The sequence below is a fragment of the Oncorhynchus gorbuscha genome, linkage group LG05 (genome assembly GCF_021184085.1).
Source record: "Oncorhynchus gorbuscha isolate QuinsamMale2020 ecotype Even-year linkage group LG05, OgorEven_v1.0, whole genome shotgun sequence".
Taxonomy (NCBI): domain Eukaryota; kingdom Metazoa; phylum Chordata; class Actinopteri; order Salmoniformes; family Salmonidae; genus Oncorhynchus; species Oncorhynchus gorbuscha.
Genome location: NC_060177.1, coordinates 28,627,644 through 28,647,777, shown reverse-complemented (window position 1 = coordinate 28,647,777; position 20,134 = coordinate 28,627,644). Strand labels below are relative to the sequence as shown.

Below are 20,134 nucleotides of genomic sequence, written 5' to 3'. Positions count from 1 at the left end.
GCTTTTTAAGCATTTTAAAAAGCAACTTTTCTGTGTTGGAATGGTGTGGGCGTATCCCGACAACAGTTGGTATACACCGGTCATGCGAGTAGTCCTCTCTGAGGAAGTAGCAAGCATTTTCCAAACACTCTGTTTGAGGAGATACACGGTTGAGGAGGGGTTTTTGATATGTTTGTACTCCAATTTATGCTTTTGCCACAAATACGAGTACAGGATGAGTCAACAACATTATTTGGGTGTGAGTTAACAGAATATGAACTTTTAAAAGTGAAAAATATTTACTGGACATATACTTTAACATGGCAGAGGGAGGCTAGACTACCTTTATTGATCCTCTGTGTTCATCTCTCAGGTTTATTAGGAGAAATACATCCTACTGCACGCGTCCTGAGCAGAGCCAGCCAGGGGGTTGTGGTGTAGACAGCATCCAAGGAAGACAAAAAAAGGAACCGTAATAAAAAGATCCTTGGTCCTTGAAATATCATATTAGTAGACTATGAGTGAGGTAAACAGAGGCAGTCAAGACACCCCACCCAGACCCAGGTATGTTATAGGTCTACAGTACATTACCAGGCTGATTTCCCCTGGACCAACGGCCGCTCAGCACGTCTTTGTGTGTGCCCCTCAAGAAAAATATTGTGTTCTATAAAACTTCTCCATAAACGGCCAGGCACAATAAATCCAGGGTAGAAATATTAAGTGGAAGCAATATTTCTCTGGACTCGCTCCAGATTCATAGTAAAACTCAATAGTCGGGATGACCTTAACGTTAAAGTATATATTATAGCAGGAAATAATGGCATTTCTTTCCAATGAAGGCATCCCTGAGAGGGAACTATTTTCAACCCACTGGAATTCCACTGGTGACACATCCATTAAAATAGACTATGAATACACTTGCAATAGATATGGTCACTGTTCATAACAAATGCAATTATGTTTAAAAAAAATGATATTGAAAACAGTTATTGCATTTAAGAGTAAACCCAAGTCAAATACTGTACATGATCAAGGACAGCTGCTTGTGAAAATCCTGGCTCTGCGTAATGCTCTGCCACGTGTGAATGGACGGATTTGCCTGTCACACACACACACACACACACACACACACACACACACACACACACACACACACACACACACACACACACACACACACACACACACACACACACACACACACACACACACACACACACACACACACACACACACACACACACACACACACACACACACAAAACTTTGGAGCTCGCTGTTGCTCGGAATTTGATGTCAATTAAATGTCTATTCCACTTTGGCTTAACGTAATTTAATTGAAATGACGTGGAAACAACGTTGATTCAACCAGTGTGTGCCGAGTGGGGAGCTTGAAACTTGGCAGCAAGTGAATCTTCCAGTAAGATAATAACCACAAGCACACATCAAAATGGTTAATAGGCCAAAAAAACTCAACATTTTGCAATGGTCATCTCAGTCTCCTGACTTGAAACCCATTGAAAACCTGTGGTTTGAGTTTAAGAGGGCAGTCCATAAGCGCAGACGAAGTATATCAAAGATCTGGAAGGATTCTGTATGGAGGAATGGTCTAAGATCCCTTCCAATGTGTTCTCCAATCTCATAAAACATTTGCGAAAAAGGCTCAGTGCCGTTATCCTCGCAAGGTGAGGTGTTCAAAACCAATTTGACCCCTATCTGGTTAAGAAAATAAAAAAATAGCTTTCCCTTTATCAAGGATGTCAATCATTTAAATGTTTACATTTGAGTCATTTAGCAGATGCTCTTATGCAGAGCGATTTACAGTTAGTGCACTCATCTACCAATAGCTAGGTGGGACAATCACATATCACAGGGATAGAAAGTACACTTTTCCTCAACAAAGTAACTATCAGTAGAGAGCTAGGGGAGGGAGGGGGGGAAGGGGGGTCAAGTGCAAGTGCTGGTTAGATTTATTTTTGAGGTGAGGAGGAGAATTATTTAAGATACTATTTGAAAAGGTAGGGTTTCAGATGTTTTCGGAAGATGTCCTAGCTTCAGGGGGAAACTGGTTCCACCACAGGACAGAGAAGAGCTTGGACTGGGCTGAGTGGGAGCTGCCCTCCCATATGAGTAGGAGGGCCAAGAGACCTGAGGAGGCAGCACAGAGCGATCAGGTTGGGGTGTAGGGTTTCAGCATAGCCTGCAGGTACGGAGAGGCAGTTACTTCCGTTGGTAAGCACCATTGTCTTGTAGTGGATGCGAGCATCGACAGGAAGCCAGTGGAGTGTATGAATGAGCAGGCGGGCTGCAACGTTCTGGATAAATTGGAGGTTGTTTGATGGCACATGCGGGAAGCCCAGCCAACAGTTGCAGTAGTCCAGACGGGAGAGGACAAGTGCCTGGATTAGGACCTGCGCCGCTTCCTGTGTGAGGTGGGGTCGTACTCTACGGATGCTGTAGAGCATGAACCTGCAGGAGTGAGTCAATGCTTTGATAACCATATGTAAATGAAGTATTGATCTAAGAGATATAGAGTTATAGGTACACCGAGACGTATTTCAATATGGTATAGTATTTATCACTGATGTTTTCACAAGGAGAAAGAGAACATGCAAAGCTGATGTTTTATTAATTAAAGCAAATGTACAAAGGGAATACATGTTCTACTGTAGAATCCTCCCAATTAGCCCTTCAGATAAGTGGTACACTGTCTGTGATCCTGGCAGTCCAAACCACACTGGTCCTCACTTCAGACTCATCTGGACCTCGATTTCCAGCACATCTCCCTTAACAATTATGCAAAAGAATGCCAAGGCCTCTTAGCGTACTTACCCACAAAAACCCACAGGAAACCTACATTCACTACCTGCTGAAAACTGCCGCTAAAACATGCCATTGTTGCTTTGCTAAAAGACACAACGTGCTTTTGTTACAGATTTCACATTAAGATACTTGCCTCTGGAGGGGTTAGATAGATGATATGATCAAAACATCCTAATGAGAAGAGTAGGGAGAGGGAAGGTAATGCAGTCCCTACTTGATGAGGTCATAACAACCCCAACCTGCTTTGTGTGTTAATGATGCAACAGCCAGCAATTTTTGGACACTCGTTCCCTAGTGAAGGGTCGGCTGTCTGTGAGCAGAAGAAGAGCCCATCCTGAGAAAAGAGAGTTAGAGCGATACATAGAGGGGAAAGAGAGAGGGGAGAGAGGATCCAGGCAGAGGAGACTGTAGCTACCTAGCTAGTGCTGTGCCTTTAAAACGCCAGGCCCCTCCTTCCTCCACACAGTCAGAGCGGAGCAGCAAAGCAAGTTGTGCTGGCAGGAGCCTGAGCCTCACGATAAACCCTGGCATCAGCCTGCCTTCATCCGGCAGTCAGCGAGGACACTTCAGGGCGCAGGGGCAGAGAGACGGGACGGAGAGAGAGTGAGACAGACAGAGAGAGAGAGAGAGAGAGAGAGAGAGAGAGAGAGAGAGAGAGAGAGAGAGAGAGAGAGAGAGAGAGAGAGAGAGAGAGAGAGAGAGAGAGAGAGCAGAGAGAGAGAGAGAGAGAGCAGAGAGAGAGAGAGAGTGTCGTCAGGAGCAGCCTCCAGAGGGCTCTGACTGATACGGATCCTCTCCACAGCTCTGTACGCAGTAGCTCTTTCTGCTGTTTCCTGACGCTGGCAGGGTTGATGAGGATGGCGAGTGGCTTCTTCTTTTCCACAGCATCGTCACTAGAGCAACGGTAGCATCAGCATCTACAGCAGCAACAGCTTCAGCCTCAGCATCATCAGCAGCAGCAGCAGCCGGATCTATACTCTGCTGCTGGTCCCTATTCTTCAGCCGCCTCCTCTTCCGACTCCTCCTGCCTCCTCCTCCATCCCGCCTCCTCTCTCTGGTGTCTAAGAGTGCTGCTGTCAGGGCCGTTCCGCCCACCTCCACCTCTGCCTCCTCCTGCCTACTCCTCCAGCCTGCCTCCTCCTCCATCCCGACTCCTCCTGCCTACTCCTCCAGCCTGCCTCCTCCTCCATCCCGCCTCCTCCTCCACATCTCCATCCTCCACATGCGCTCCTTCATTCCTTCCATTGAGCCACGGCACTGAATTAATTCTTCGCCTTCTGACTGGAGCTGCTTTCTCTAGGAAGACAGTAAGTGATGTAGGAAGAGAGTTGGATACAAAGAGAACAAGTACAAGGAGTATAATATGTGTGTGTGTGAGCATGTGAGTGTGTGGCTGAAAGAGAGGAGGGTGTCAGTGTGTGTTTTGATAGAGAGATTAAGACTGCAAGAGAACTAGCAGGATGTGTGTGGCTTGGATGATCCTCCTGTGCATTTAATCAGTCAGTATCACAGAGGAGCATAGACTGTAAGCCCTGGACACAGCTACAGCTGCTGATGTAGAGAGAAGGTAAGTGTGTGTGTGTCTGTGTTTTGGTGTTAATAAGAAGAAGGTGGGAGAGTCCTGCTGAGACTAGATGTGCATTTTCACAGCAGCTAAAAAAATTGGCAAATTCCAGCACCGCAGTTAATTCCTGTCTATCTCCCTGCCTCCCTCTCTCCCTCTCTCCCTCCCTCTCCCTCCCTCTCTCCCTCCCTGCCTCCCTCTCTCCCTCCCTCTCTCCCTCCGTCTCTCTCCCTCTCTCCCTCTCTCCCTCCCTCTATCACCCTCTCTCCCTCTCTCCCTCCCTCTCTCTCCCTCTCTCCCTCCCTCTCTCCCTCCATCTCTCTCCCTCTCTCCCTCTCTCCCTCCCTCTCTCTCCCTCTCTCCCTCCCTGCCTCCCTCCCTCCCTCTCTCTCCCTCTCTCCCTCTCTCCCTCCCTCTCTCTCCCTCTCTCCCTCCCTCTCTCTCCCTCTTTCTCCTTCCCTCTCTCTCCCTCTCTTCCTTGCTCTATTGCTGTTGTATTCTATTTGCAATGCTGCTGAGCCTAGAGAGGAGAAAAGAGAGAGAGGAAGAAAAAACAACTGCTTTCCTTCTCGTCTCTCCAGGTGTCATGTGTGATTGGCCAGCTTGCCCTCTGGCAGTAGCATCAGCCTGGATTCCGTGTGTGTCTCGCCCCCCTGCCTGTGCCTGGGCTCCGGCTGTCCCTGGGGATGCGCTACTGGGATTTACCTCTTACTGCTGGATGGAGATGGGCTTTCTGCCTTTTTGAAAACAATTCACCAAAGGAGAAATGCACAGATACAAAGAAGGAGGAAATATAACGAATCAATCAGCAGCACAACCAGGCAGACTGCTGGATTCCCTTAGCAACAACTCGGGGAGTGAAAGAGAGAAGTGAATCGTTTCTTCCTATCTTCTCTGGTGTCTGGTTTCTGGGCACACCCCTGCAGACCAGAGTGAACCAACAGTCGGATCTGAAAGGGCAGGATTTGGGACACTGCATGGGCACGAAGGACACGCAAGTCACCCTAACGCCAGGGGAAGGACCCTCCTCTTCCTCCTTCTCTTTCACCTCCTCTGGTTCATCACCATGTTGGTTTGTCATTCTTCCCCTGCACGTTCTATTCATTAGTCACATTTTACTCGCTAAGATGTCCGTTTATCCTCATTCTTGCCACCTGGACTAAGCCCTGCCACTGAACAAAATATTGGACATTCTTCACACACACACACACACACACACACACACACACACACACACACACACACACACACACACACACACACACACACACACACACACACACACACACACACACACACACACACACACACACACACACACACACACACACACACACACACACACACACACACACACACACACGCACGCACAGAGAGACTCTCACCCCTCCTCCTACCTTCCTTACTCCTCTCTTTGACGAGAAATGAACAACACATGTCGGGCATCATCTGAACATAAAATGGATGGGTGCAGAAGTTACTTTTGATGTGGGCTATTTCTTTATTCCTTCAAGATTAGTTTATTCTCTCGTCACTTCTAAGAGAAAGGGAACACTGCACGGCGGAGGACACAGGAGGAATAAGGATTTGTTCTCCTCTCTCCCTAAAAAAGACAGATGCCAAACTGAGGGAGTATATTTAGAACCCAAAGCTTGTCCCTACTGCCTAACAATAATGTATACCAAGATCATTTAAAAAAATGAGCAACTGCTGGGAGTTCTATTTTTCTTTGCTTGGATATTCTGATCTACAGGGGAGGCTGAACATGAACCCCTTGTTCAGCTGGGATGCACTCTTTTACAGTAACCTGGCTGACACCAAGTCACTGCATCGTACCCGCTAAATACGATTGTAAAGGAAGGTGAGTGGGAGGGTAAAATAGCAACTTCCTCTGACAGACGATCTAAATAAATATCCTCCTCAGAGACCGATGCAAACGTACACACTGACACGTGAGATGAGTAGGCTCTCTGGCTCAACACTATTATATAAGGTGTTTTCACACACACCATCTTAGCTCCTGTTCTTTTCATCATCCTCCTGTTCCGTGGATCTAACTTGAGTTTTTCATGTTTCTTTTGGCTTCATTTTCGGTACGATCCATCCTGGAGTCATGGATGGAGGAGGGTAACGCCAGGGGGTTGAGCGCTCAGGCCAGGCAAGGTCTTTTGGCTGTCCCGGGGCTTTTAAGATGTTGAGGTCTCCCTGCGTGGCCGGGGCCTCTGTTCGGATCAGTAGCACTGAGGCTCCTCGCGGCCAGAGACATGGACCCCGAATCGGCTCCCCCCCGCCCCTGCCCTCAGCCCGCCGGCCCCTGGCCCCAAGTCGCCCTGTGAAGGATGTCCCTCAGCAGAGCTCCGGCCCGGGACACCTCTGAGACCCCCAGCCAGACCCCCAGAGAACGCATCCGCAGCCACATGAAGATGGTGATCAACCAGCTGGACGGCATTCTCAAAGAGCTCAAGGATGTGGCCAAGGAACTCCGGGAGGTGAGGCACTATTGCAGGCAGCATGCGCCACTGTCTCACCTTACTGGGGACGAGGTTCTGGGGGTGGTGGTGGGGGGCTGGAGGAGTAAGGTAGATGGGGGAGTTACTCCTTGAGAGGATTGCATTGAATGAAGTGTATAGAATGCATTTCACGGAATAGAGATGCTTTTAATTAGGATTTGAAGATGACATCACTTTGGCTTTGGTGCAGGTGGCAGGAGAACATCGGTTTCTGCTTCTGTAATTAGAAATACCATCTTCCTTTTGGAATTCAAGGGCTAATTCCGATATCATCGTGTACACAGCGATAAGTGTCGTTTAGATGTATTCAGCGTCCTATGAAACCTTCTTTAAATAGTGGCTGTAGAGGAAGCAGGGCAGAGCCAGGAATCTGGGCTGAAACAGAAACACAGGGGAGAGAAGAGGTGTGCTTAGGTAAGACACAGGACTTGGCACTGCACTAGTTATGTAACCATTTTGTTATCAGCTGGATATCTACTGTATTTTCACAACTGCCATGGTAACGCGATGAAAAGATCAGAGCGTGTGTCTGCATCAAAAAGGGATGAGCAAACAGGAAGAATATGTGCGTGGATCATATAGTGTGTGACAGCGTGTGGGTCTTTATGGAATGTCTACTGTACTTTTGAAAAATGCATTGATATTAGAATGCAGGATTGATGTGTGTGTATGTGTGTGTGTATTTTGTGGGTGTCCATGTGTATGTACCTGTGTGTGCAATGTGCATACACATGTGTAAATGCAAAGCTATCTTGCCTCCTTGCCCCTTGCCCCTTGCTATCTTGCCCCTCGTCCAGAGGATGTCCTCCCCCCTCTCCCTCTCTCCCTCCTTTCACTCTCTCTCCCTCTCCATATCTCTCTCTCTCTCTCTCTCTCTGAGTAAATAGTGGCTCTCTGACACATCCCCACTCCAACCTCACCCTATCTGTTATTCCCTGCATTCCCAACCTCCCTCTGATCAGGGGGCCAGGAGTGGGGGGCTGGGGGCACGCCCAGTGCCCTGGAGACCCAGGGGAGGATAGAGTCCGACCAGACCAAGGGGAGGGTGGGAGGGCGAGGGGTCATAACTCACTCCATCACCACCACCTTCCCCTGACTCCCCCAGTCTTATGCCCACTTCCTCCTTTATGTACTCACATGGGGAGAGGTGCAAGGGCACGGCTCACATTGCTCCACACCGCTCACTCACAGCTCACGCTTCCCTCTGAGTCCAAAAAACCCCACCGGTGCTCTAGTGATTGATGATTATGGGACTCCTGCAAGTGGAATAATGCTGGCTGGAGCTATTTATAAACAAAAACACTAGCTACCTCTGTCTAGCTCTGCCAGCGCCAACATATACAGTATTACGGTTCTTATTTCAGAGCCCCGAAAAGGCTTCAATATAGCAGCCGATGTATCATCCGTTCTGAAGGGAACACAAATAGAAATATTGAAATTGGTAGCAAGAGATTGTGTTAGCCACAACAGCAGTAGTGGCAGTAGTATCAATATTTAGCAATTTGCTAATTTATTCCATTGTGGACTGTATTAATAGAAAAACGTTGAAAAGGTGAAAAAATGCATTAGTGCTCAATGTACCGGCAGATGCATGGCTGCCTAATGTTCCGGAAAATCTCTCATTCTTGGCCACATGAAATGAATAACATAATAGATAACATCTGTCACGTAAATAAATTATGAATTACTGGCTCTGTTAAGAAAAACAAATAAATAACTCAATAACGGGAGTCAGGGTAACGTGGTGAGTGAATGTGAACTGAACTGGACTGACTGGGTGGTGGATCATCACTCCATGTTGGAGGATGGTGTTTGGAGAAGCCTGATGGCGTATGGCGATCCGGAGGCAACAGAGATAAATATAGGATTATCTCTAGAGGTCCGTGGGGAGCTGGCCTGATTTCAGTGCTCTCAGGGTTAAAGACAAGCAGAGCTCCCGTCAGTCCACGTACTGTATCAACAGCTCATAAATGACTGTCTCCACAGCCAGGCCTGAACCCTGGTCATACAGGACCAAGACAGTACATGGCCCCGGGCCCAGCCCTGCATTCAGTATGTGGGTTATCTCAGACATGCTCCATGGCCACAGCAGGGGAGGCTATCGTAACGTCGCCCCATGCCTTCACAGAGTTTAGGAGAAGGGGGTTAAAGTAGAGCCACCATGGCAGAGCCAAAATAGTTTTTTTGGAAGTGGATCTAAAGCTGGCAATTATAGTATAGCTAGACCCACAGCCTTGCCTCATCTCTTTTCAGCCATTGGTCTGTGCTGGAGGTGTGACGACAGGAGAGGAGATGGAGGCATGATACAAACAACATTACATACCATACATAAAACTAAACCAAGCCGTAGAGAAGAAGTCATCATAACAACTGTCAGTTTAGAAGGCAGCGCAATCACATAGAGAGATGCCATTGATCTTATTTACACACAGAAACGTATTACAGCAGCTACATACTCGCCGCGCTTCAAGATATGATGTTTCCAGCATTGCCATTCAATTGTGTCACATTTGTGAATCCCATTATGCCATTTCACAGAAAGAATAAAACAGAATCTAAATGAAGACTCCAAAATGAAATACACTGATAATATACTCTCCACCCATCAACAGCAATTGCAGCTGTAGAGGAATGTTTTAATTCGGGGTATCATGTCAACATTACCCTTACAATCTCTGACAGCCAAAAATGGAACCAAATGAAAATCACAGCATCCTCTGCAGCATGATTTTTTTTTTGTTTTTGTTAAAACTGAATCCAAATGAATAAAAGCTATTTAAAAAAAGCTGAGGAATAGCAAATGTAAGAAAACATCCATATTGGTTATTAGAGAGATACAAGACTGGTAAATTGAAAGCATTAAATGAGGCGGTAAGGACAGAAAAATTGGAGAGTGGAGGGGAAGAGCAGGCACGCTGCAATACAGAGAGAGACGAGTGGTAGGCACGTCTTTAGATGGGACCTAAAGAGAATAGGGAACTGTTATTATGTGGAACTAGTCATTATGTAGAATCATACGAATAGCAGAGGACGGAAGATGTCCATGCTCGGTGAGAGGAAAATGCAAATAGGGCAGCCATGAAAACCAGTAGCGAGAATTAAGGTAGCTAATGAGAGGAGGGAAGAAAGAAATACCTAGAGCAATTATCACTGGCAGAGTACAATTTGCACCATTTCTTAGAACTCGGAGTCTGGCTGCCCAATCACTGATCTGGCAAATCAGGCAAATCAGTTAAGAACCAATTCTTATTTACAATGACCGCCTAGGTTAACTGCCTTGTTCAGGGGCAGAATGATTTTTACCAGCTCGGGATTCAATCTAGCAACAATCAAGGGAACATTGCAAAAATGAAAATGGACAAAGGAAAAAGCCATGTAAATAACCTGATTAGAAAGCAGAAAGCAGCGCTTTTATGTTTTGTGGCGTTCTATAAACGGTGCATTGTTTGGGCCCCGTGTGATGCGGTGGGAGGAATACAAAATATAAACAGCTGGCTGAAGATCAGTCAGAGAGCCACTGGGCCTCCGTCCTGATCCAGTCTGGACTGGGCACCAGCACCACGGTGGGGGACGGCAAGGGAGTCAGCACACTCGGCTAACCGCCACAGGGCTCAGCACCGCTCAAATCTGGTCAGAACACAGAGGAACAGGAAGCCACAGGAAGCCCTAAATACAAATCAAAGGCTGCTGTTTCTGCAGTGGACGTTTATCCTCTCCTCTGTTTGCTCTCTGTTCCCCTGCCGACAGTGCCCCATGGCAGGGACGAGGCCACCTGACAACTGTAGTGTCAAAGGGTGGACACTAGGTGTGCAGTCACAGTGACACTCATTGCCTAGCAGCACAATTATGACAATTTCAAATTGGTGCACCAACCCAACCTCTCAGGTCTGAAAAAAACATGTTCCGTGTGAGAACAGGTGCCGTAATTGGAAGGGTCTTTGTTGAATAAAAAAATACAAAATCTACAGTGTATGTGTTAAAAAGATGCCCCTGTGGGCACAAACGAATCATGTGTTAGCGCTGCAGGTGGTGATGCTGGTTTCCTTTAGTTTACCTGAGCCCACTTATCACAAATTACAATCAGTCTCTGTGCCCTGGTGGACCGTTTCCCAGAAAGCAACTGTTTCCATTTCCCTGCCAGTTTCCTAGGTTGACTGCCCAGTTTACTGTGGCCTCTCCAGTGAGGGTGCCCCAGCCCAGCATGCTGGTAGCGACTAGCGAGGCAATTTACTGAAGATTAAGGGCAGGATTTGGCCAAGCTGAGGGGCTGGGGAAACGCTCACCAGCTGCCCTGCAAGCACATGGAGTTCACTGGGCTATGTTGAAGGCTTACCATCATCTCTGAGAGTTGATAGGATCACTAAACCTGCCACAACTGGGCCAAAGGGTTTCCTATAGCGTCACGTACAACCAGAGATAAAACAGAAGTGAAGCAATACTATGTCAATGTGTTCCACCTTGTCTGACCTCCTTTGTGTGCTGAAATTAAATTCTCCAATTAAACTTGGTGATATTATGCCTCCAGCAAAGTTCTTTAAATTCTACACATGAACAACACAACAGGGCCACTTCAGTATCACCCGCCCCCCCATCTCCATACCTGTGTTCCTCAGTCAGTGACCCGGACGTGATCTTCGGATGACCTCATTGACCAGTAGCCTGGCTAGTTCCGCCTCAGAATGACCCACAACGCTCCTATAGTAAAACAGAGAGACACCTTAACAGTAGGACATAAAGAGTTAAAGCTTTAGTGGCTTCTAACCTTGAGAGGGAGCTGTGGAGAGGAGAGAGAAAAGAAAACTGCACCAGGCTGGCTTACCGTTCCCCTGAGCCTCTTTTACCAAGCACCGCTGTGGAGCTACAGCTACTTTAAGATGCAGGGCCAGTGTGTTGACCAGCCCAGCATGCCTGTAAAACCCAGTGGATTAGCAGGCCCTTTGAACTCTCCTTCTCTGTGGACCTTGCACTCAGCATAGATGATAATGAAAGTTCCTGGTTAGAGCCCAGGCGAGGTACAAAATTGGCCCTTATCAAATCAACCTGGTAAGCCACATATCTTTTCTACAACGCCAGCTATCTGTGACTAGATACCATTACATGAGGTAGAGGATTGAGGGGGCTTGCTATGCATCTTTGTACATAATGTGAAGCTGCAATTCTTCCCCTTCCTCCAGGGGAGGATACAGGAGAGAGAGGGGAGGGAGAGCGCGAGAGAGAGAGAGAGGGGAGGGAGAGCGCGAGAGAGAGAGAGAGCGAGAGAGAGAGAGAGAGAGATAATGGTTCCTCCTGCTGTACAGCGCGGCGACAGACCGGTTGAAACAGCTTATATCAATTTTAGCAATTGTGCTTGTGGGCGTTTTTAGGATTGTTTTTGGCCTATCTTTGAGCTGTGAATAAAACCAGTGGGCTGTAGTTAATGGTGTGAAAAGATGGCATCCATTGACGTGCACAAGCAGGCCCCCAGAATAGAATAGCTACATTACTTGATGGTCTCTGAGCATACTGTACTCTCACTGACAAAACCATTTTCTTTGGACTTCCAGTGAAATGTCTGCAAGGTCGAATGTCACTGCACTGAAGGGGCACAAATACCCAAGAAGAAATTGGAGACGTGTAGGTTATGAATGTGTCTGAAAGTATGAATAGCAACCCAAATTAATACAGTAGGTGACCTACTTGTCAAGAGACCAATTTCTTCTCTCCATCGGCTCTACCAGGGAAACGCTCAGGGCAGCTCGATCACTATTACATTATGGTTCGTTGTGACAGACTGAGGAACCTACAAAACCTCACGTGGTTTTGGGCAAAATATTAATAACTGCATTGCTGTGATTGGGTAACATGAATCGACCCAGTTTAGAATGAGCCCATAATGTGATTGTTCTGAGAAGCCCAACGTCCTATCAAAAGCTTTAACAGCAGGCAACCAAGCATCTGCGACCTCAAACCTTTAAAAACCTTTCAATCAGGCATTTGATTCATTTGATCAATTCTGGCTGTTGGCCTATCTGACCGGGCATGCATTGTCTGGTTATTTTCCGGTTTTATGAATGTTTTTGATGATTCACACCGGAGTGCCCTTTAAGTGAGACATTCCACTCCATTCATATCCTCTGATTTGGCGACAAACTCAGATTGCAAAATGTGCACGTGTTTTCAAGCATAGTCCTTTTACTAAAACCTTTGTAGACTAATATGCATCGCAGTTGTTATACAGAATATCACACACGAGAAGAGGTTGTAAAATCTATTTTAGAAGTTAACTTACATTGTGTCGCCAACCTGTTGCCATAATCCTAACCTTAATCCTAACCCTAACCTAACCTAACCTAACCTAACCTAACCTAACCTAACCTAACCTAACCTAATCTGACCTTAACCCTTACCTTAACCATTTTAAATTCCAACTTCAATAGAGTGACGTCAGAGTTTGACGTTCCAAGTACTCCGGATAGAACTAATTTCAGAAGGTATTATCCAGCAGCAATTATCCTGCAGGTGCCCACAGTCACAATCACATCCACATACTGTATACAGCAGGTTTTCCTAACATCTATAGGCTATTCGTTAATGATTATGTGATGTTATGTCCTGGTATGTTGTAATGTATTATGTATTGGTCATTAATATGACAACTATTGAGAAGTAGTAATTGTTAAGGGAATTGCTAATTGATAAAATACCTGTTTAGGGCTTTTAACATGTTCAGGTGCTAATTTTCAACCCCCTAGATTAGATGTCCGCGTGGAAATCGATATTCCCATCAAAATCCATTGGTTTAAGATAGAGATATCTTTTTTGCATGGGCTGCTTCTCAATCCACCATATCCGCCAATGTCGGTCTTCTGCTTGGCGGTGGAAGATTGCAGAGCTACAGTGGTGTTTGTCAGACCAGGAGACATCAAGAAAATCTGTCTTCTCATAAAATCGTTTGCAGAGTCCGGACAGTTTGGGCTTGAATGTTAAGACTCTCACAAACGTGCTGGTATTCTCCGTTTTGCTATATGACCCCCACAAGCTTCACGGGACACATTTGAAGTTGTACTGCCGATGTGACAACTTCTGTCTGTAGTGTCCGGCTACAAATGAATGTGACCCCACCATCGGAAGTTGAGCCCCTTACGAACATGCACTCACTCAAAAAAATGGATGAATTGGATAGGGCATTTCCACGTCATAGGAGTATGGGTCATTATACTATTAAAAAATATATACACAAATCTTGAGCTATTGAATGTCTCTCAGATATAGGACAGATACTTTAAATCATACTCACATTTTTGTTTGCTTTGTTAATTTTTTATTGGGGGGGGGGTTCAGGTAAAATATTAATGTCAATTTACACACTTTATGCCATATGTACCCTTAGGCTGACACTTTAAAGAATACAAAAAGTAAGAACTACAAACAGAGAAAAGATCATATTGATCACACTGGAGTTTGTACTAATAACATTTGTATGTGAAGAAGAATAAGCAAAAAGAGGTGGCCTTACACCGCCAACTCCCCATCCCATCCTCCCCAGTACAAAATGCCCCCCACTAAATATCATGTATGAATGTGCTGTTTAAAGCTTTTCTATGGGCTAATTACTATTAGTGAGGCCATACTCAATGTTTCATCAAGGCTTAGAATTTTTTCTGCCTCATCTACAGGTGCTTCATAATTAATGTCACCCTTGTTAAAGATGAGCAAAACAGACTGTATAAAATAAATAATACAAATACTGAGCTGTATTGTACGCTGCAAAACATTTGGGAATTCTATTATTTTATGTTTTTGCTCAGGTAAAATGATTTTGTTTCAGAAGCAATAAAAAAAATATATTGCCTTTTTTCAATACTCTAGCAGCCTCCCCCTTGCGAGGACAAGGACACTGAGCCTTTTTCTAAAATGTTTTATGAGATTGGATAATACATTGGGAGGGACCTGAGACCATTACTCCATACAGAATCTTTCCAGATATTTGATATCCTTCATCTGTTCTTATGGGCTGCTCTCTTCAATTCAAACCACTGATTTTCAGTGGGTTTCAAGTAGACTTGAACCTTATTGAAAATCAGTGGTTTGAATGGACTCGAGCAAAACGTTGATTTTGTGGTCAAAATGTTGATTTTGTGGTCAATGAACCATTTCTTTGTGATTTTGATTAATGCTTGAGGTTATTGTCTTGCTGGAAGATCCACTCGTGGCCAAGTGTCAGCCTCCTGGAAGAGGCAACCAGGTTTTTGGCTAAAAATGTCCTGGTACTTGGTAGAGTTCATGATGCCGTCGACCTTAACTCCATCGGTCCCTTTTTGAATAAAACAAAAAATGTTTGAGCAATGTACATGTATTTTTTTGCTCATCTTTACCAATGGGTGACAATAATTATAGACCTGACTGTATACCACCATTTTGCACCTGAATCTTAATGCTTCACACCCTCCTGACAACACCATATGGTCCACTATTCTACAATATTTCAGTAACATTTTAGTAGGCCAACAATACTGTTGTACCTTCCTATAATGTCTATGAACAAGATAACGCAGCGTTCACAACATCTTGTAATTTTGTAAATACCAGCATACGATTGGGAAAAATCCCCTTGAACGCCCCTCCAACTGGTGATGATTAGTAACCTCTGACGTCATTTGTCAGTAAGACAACAAGCATGGCAGCATCTTCAGCAGTTTTTGTTGATAGTAAGAACAAAATACAAATTGTTCATGCAAAATTGATTCCGTTCATCTTCCTATTGATTTGGAAAGTGAAAGCAGCTTTTTATGGGCAAAAAATATCAAACAATCACAAGCCTTGCAATGACTTATGTGTTTGACGGCATTTCCCAGTTCAAGCATGTGAATACACCCAACTTGTAATTATGACTTCACAACTGTTATTTATCACAGTTGGTTATGAAGGCAGTATTATTCCCAGAATCCCCAGACTAAAATGTCATTCATTACCTAATTTCTGTTCCTGAGTAGCCTGTGTACATATGTCATTTAATAGGGTCTTAGAAGGCAGGGGTGAGTTTCGCAAAACCTCTGAAGCACTACAATCATCTGAAGGCCATTGGTAGGCAATGGATGAACAATGATCTATGGGACACAGGTAAGAGCAGACAGACGAGGGGACAGATTAATTGTTCAGGGACACAGGTAAGAGCAGACAGACGAGGGGACAGATGAATTATTCAGGGACACAGGTAAGAGCAGACAGACGAAGGGACAGATTAATTATTCAGGGACACAGGTAAGAGCAGACAGACGAAGGGACAGATTCATTATTCAGGGACACAGGTAAGAGCAGACAGACAAAGGGACAGATTCATTATTCAGGGACACAGGTAAGAGCAGACAGTGGGGAAAGGATGTGTCAACAAACTGTTTTGATGATTCATATTTTTGTCCCGGGTCATTTGACAGTGGTGGTGAGGGTATGAAAGGGCATTAGGGTTGCATGTGTACTCAGTCACCCTCTAACAGTCACCTGCTCACCTCCACCTTCATTGAACCTAGACTCACCCCAATCCACAACAGGGCCACGAGCACAGCTTTCATACCAAGTCCCTCTCTGCCTACACTCTTACACCTGCAGGCTGGAAGTGAATATTTAGTTATATTGTCTCTGTGTTGTTAATAGTCTAGGGTGAGTTGGGCTTACTTCCAGGTGGCATGGCAGAGTTTATGCAGGATCTCTAGGGGGTGCACACACACCCCCTTCTAAAGTGACATCCCTATTTGTATGTAAAGTTACAGAGGCTGACAAGAGACTGACAAGAAAAGCAGCTCCACTGTCCTCATTTCAACTATGACTCACTATGTCTCCCTTGCCTTGCTCCTGGTTCTGGTGCAGACATTATTCAGTGGAAATGATATAGATAGCTGATGGAGAAATTGCAAGAACGACTTCATGTGTTCTGATTTTGGGAACAAATAATAAGTGGCTCACTTTGCAGCCGTGTCAGGAAGTAAAGCGGAGGTACAGTAATCATTTTAGCGCGCCAACCGTTTCCCATACTTCCTGTATCATCCCTGATCATGTTCTTACATTTAAAATATCCATCCGTGGCATTAGGTTGCCTGAGTGTTTAATCAATACAGTGGAAGTAGAGAGGGATATGGATGGATGTCGAAGCACACTGTGGCGAGGGTGAGGGATGGATGGAGTATAGGGGTATCATGACTACAATGACCCTTCACAGAGCTAAAGCTTCTCCCCCGTCACATAAATCTAAGCCCCTGACCCAGAGCGTTCACTTGATTATTCATTCTGTGTGCTCTTGCCACTTGCCAAAAGGCAAACTACATGACTCATTGGCAGAGCATTTAAAGTCTAGCTGTCCTTGTTTGGCTGAGAGCTGCTGCAGATGACGTGGGATGAAATAAAGGAACGAGGGATGGGGGTTGGGGCGGGCCACAGTGGTGCCATGGAGATCTCCACTGTGCTAATTAAGGTCATGGGTTGAATACATATAACCCCCAGAATCAGCTGTTACTGTTGGCAGAGCAGAAAGTCCAGGGTGATGAAGTGCTTTGCCCAACGTCAAGATTGTTTGTGTTGACCTGTTGTTGTTCGGGGTTCGGTTTGTATCGGCATAAAAAACAAAGAGCAGGCTACAGGGGGACAATGGCACAGCATCAGATCACCTGCAACCTACAGTAGCTACAGAACGAGTCTGCAAGTGTGCAGACAGTATACATGTTGCAGAAAACTGTGAAATACAGAGAAAGGACAAGAGAATGTGTGTGTGTGTGTGTGTGTGTGTGTGTGTGTGTGTGTGTGTGTGTGTGTGTGTGTGTGTGTGTGTGTGTGTGTGTGTGTGTGTGTGTGTGTGTGTGTGTGTGTGTGTGTGTGTGTGTGTGTGTGTGTGTGTGTGTGTGTGTGTGTGTGTGTGTGTGTGTGTGTGTGTGTGTGTGTGTGTGTGTGTGTGTGTGTGTGTGTGAGAGAGAGAGAGAGAGAGAGGGGAGCTTATCTCTGGCTACAGGCAGCAGTTACTCCCAGAACCATGCCTGGGACCAGGAAGGAGGGTCAGCATGTTTCAGTCTACGGTTCTATGGATGTGAGTCAGTGGCCGATGCATGACAATAAAAACTGGGCCTGACTATTAAGCACCAGTCATTCCTGAATCCACACTGGGTATTCACAGCAGTCGCTGCCCTCCTGATACAGGATTTAGTAGACAAAAATAATCTCACTGTTGATGTGGACAAAATTGAGGTCTTTATGAATGTATGAATGTACTCACATATTTGAAACTGCAAAAGCATGATTGTTCTTCATGTTAAGTAGAGCTATTCAAGTATTGAGACCAGATATACTTTTTTATGCCTTTACATGCATAGTTTACATTCAATTTTACAGAGCACCAAATCCATATCCACCCATCCATTTAGTCTCAACCTCACTTGTGTGTGCCATGGTTGACTATACAAAAATAGCATAACTCTGTCTTTTCCCATCTGCTATGGACCATAGGGAAAGCAGGTTCATTTGTGTGTGAGGGGACAACGCAGTGGTGACATAAATGTGAGTTACCCGATCAACAATCAAAAACTCCATCTCCATCTGCATCCTTAGTCATGCTAATAAGGTAAATCCAGACGTGGTCATGAACTATATATATATATATATGCCATTTAGCAGACGCTTTTATCCAAAGCGACTTACAGTCATGTGTGCATACATTCTACGTATGGGTGGTCCCGGGAACTGCAGGTTAGTTTGGGTTGTTGACTTGTCCTGCATGCTCAACTCATGGAGCACTATGCATTCAGTGAAGTGCCCACATCCCCCAATTAATTAAAGGGTTCCTTAACAAGCCTTGATGTCAGCAGCAATGCTATCTCTTTTCTCAATTGCGATGTAAATTACTGCCTCATCTTTCTACTTATCCTACCATGTTGGTAAGATCAATGAGAGATTTCTTGGGAGCTCAGTCCCGCAGAGTGATGAACGAACAGCAAAGCTGCCATTTTGGTCTTGCATTTTGGTCTTGCATTCATCCAAAAAGGCAAAAGGATGCCATCTGTTAAGTGCATCAACTATTTTCAGTGTTCTTTCTTTTAATTGAATCAATTATTAGGTAAAGAAGAGTTGTAGAGGGAGTTAAAATTACATATAGCCTTTTTAAGAATTGTGGTGCAGTGCAGAGCAGTATTTGGGGTATTTTGATGAAAGGCGTTGGTCTTTGGTTAGGACTTTGAAGAAAATAGTGTGTGAAGAACAAACGATAGTGGTGCTGATGTAGGGATGATGTAAATCTGCACAATGGGAAAAACACAACGTGAGAGACAGTCAGGAGTGTTGTCTGTTTTAAAAGCTTGTTTGAAAGTGCTTTACCTTGACACCAACAGGAGACACTGTGCCCTTTGCACGTACTCTCGCGGTAAATGTCTCTGTAAATGTCTCACACACTCCTTTCCAGCAACACTAATTGATGCCTGTGGCCAAAGGAATCTGCAACGTTGTAGGCTATGACACCTTTGCAGATAGTTTTCACTGGCACGCAAAGACGCATGCATCTGTGGGAAATTCACACACCGTCAAAAACTTACCCACACTGCCTGCACCAGTGGCAGACAACTGGACCAAGGTGACACCATTACTTACTCTGACTGCTAATTGCTGGGACAGAACTTTGCCTCCTTTCAAACGTGTCCTGAGCAGAAAAGATGGCCGAGAGACTATGGCAGGAAGTGTCTTAAGACTCTCTGAAGCTGCAGAACAAATGGCAGAGAGACTATGGTAGACATGCTCTCAGACTTGTTAAAGTGAAGGGCATATCTCTGGATGATTGACTAGATGATATACGGTCTCACTCTGGCCTCTCCTAGCTGCAGGAGGGAGGGATGAAGGGGATGTGTGGGGCCTTCCCTCCCCAGGGCTCCCGAGGTTAAGAGCTCTGGGTTCTGGTTTGAAGAGTGGAGCAGAGCTCTGGAGACATGGTGTCTAGTTGGAACAAGGCCTAGTGTGGAGAGTGTCTAGGTAGAACGAAGCCTCGTGTGGCGACACGGAGTATCTAGTTACCCAGCTAGCACATTTGGTTTCTTGGAAGATGTGGGAATGTACGTTTTTGGTTTCCTATTGGTTCTGGTAACAAAGCCATAAGTTACCTGATGGTTAAAACAGAATGTTTTTGAAACATTCTGAGAACGGAAGTGAAAATTTGGCCTGTTCTGGGAATGTACATTTTTAGGTTGCAGGGAGGGTATGAGAACATTCTTCTGTTGTTCCCTGAAAGATTTCCTGCAAGGATTTATTAACTTTA

The 20,134-nt window shown here is 45.3% G+C and overlaps 1 protein-coding gene across 2 annotated transcripts in view; it reads left to right on the top strand.

Moving 5' to 3' along the window:
• The first annotated feature begins 3,503 nt into the window (after positions 1 to 3,503).
• The window catches only part of LOC124035788 (inhibitory synaptic factor 1-like), a 53,866-nt gene continuing 37,235 nt past the window's right edge, over positions 3,504 to 20,134 (top strand). The window contains exons 1-3 of one of the 2 annotated variants that reach the window (XM_046349518.1): positions 3,504 to 4,109; positions 4,948 to 6,227; positions 6,478 to 6,855. In XM_046349518.1, the coding sequence (XP_046205474.1) occupies positions 6,706 to 6,855 (150 nt within the window). In that variant the 5' untranslated portion in view covers positions 3,504 to 4,109; positions 4,948 to 6,227; positions 6,478 to 6,705. The other variant, XM_046349519.1, reaches the window with a different exon arrangement.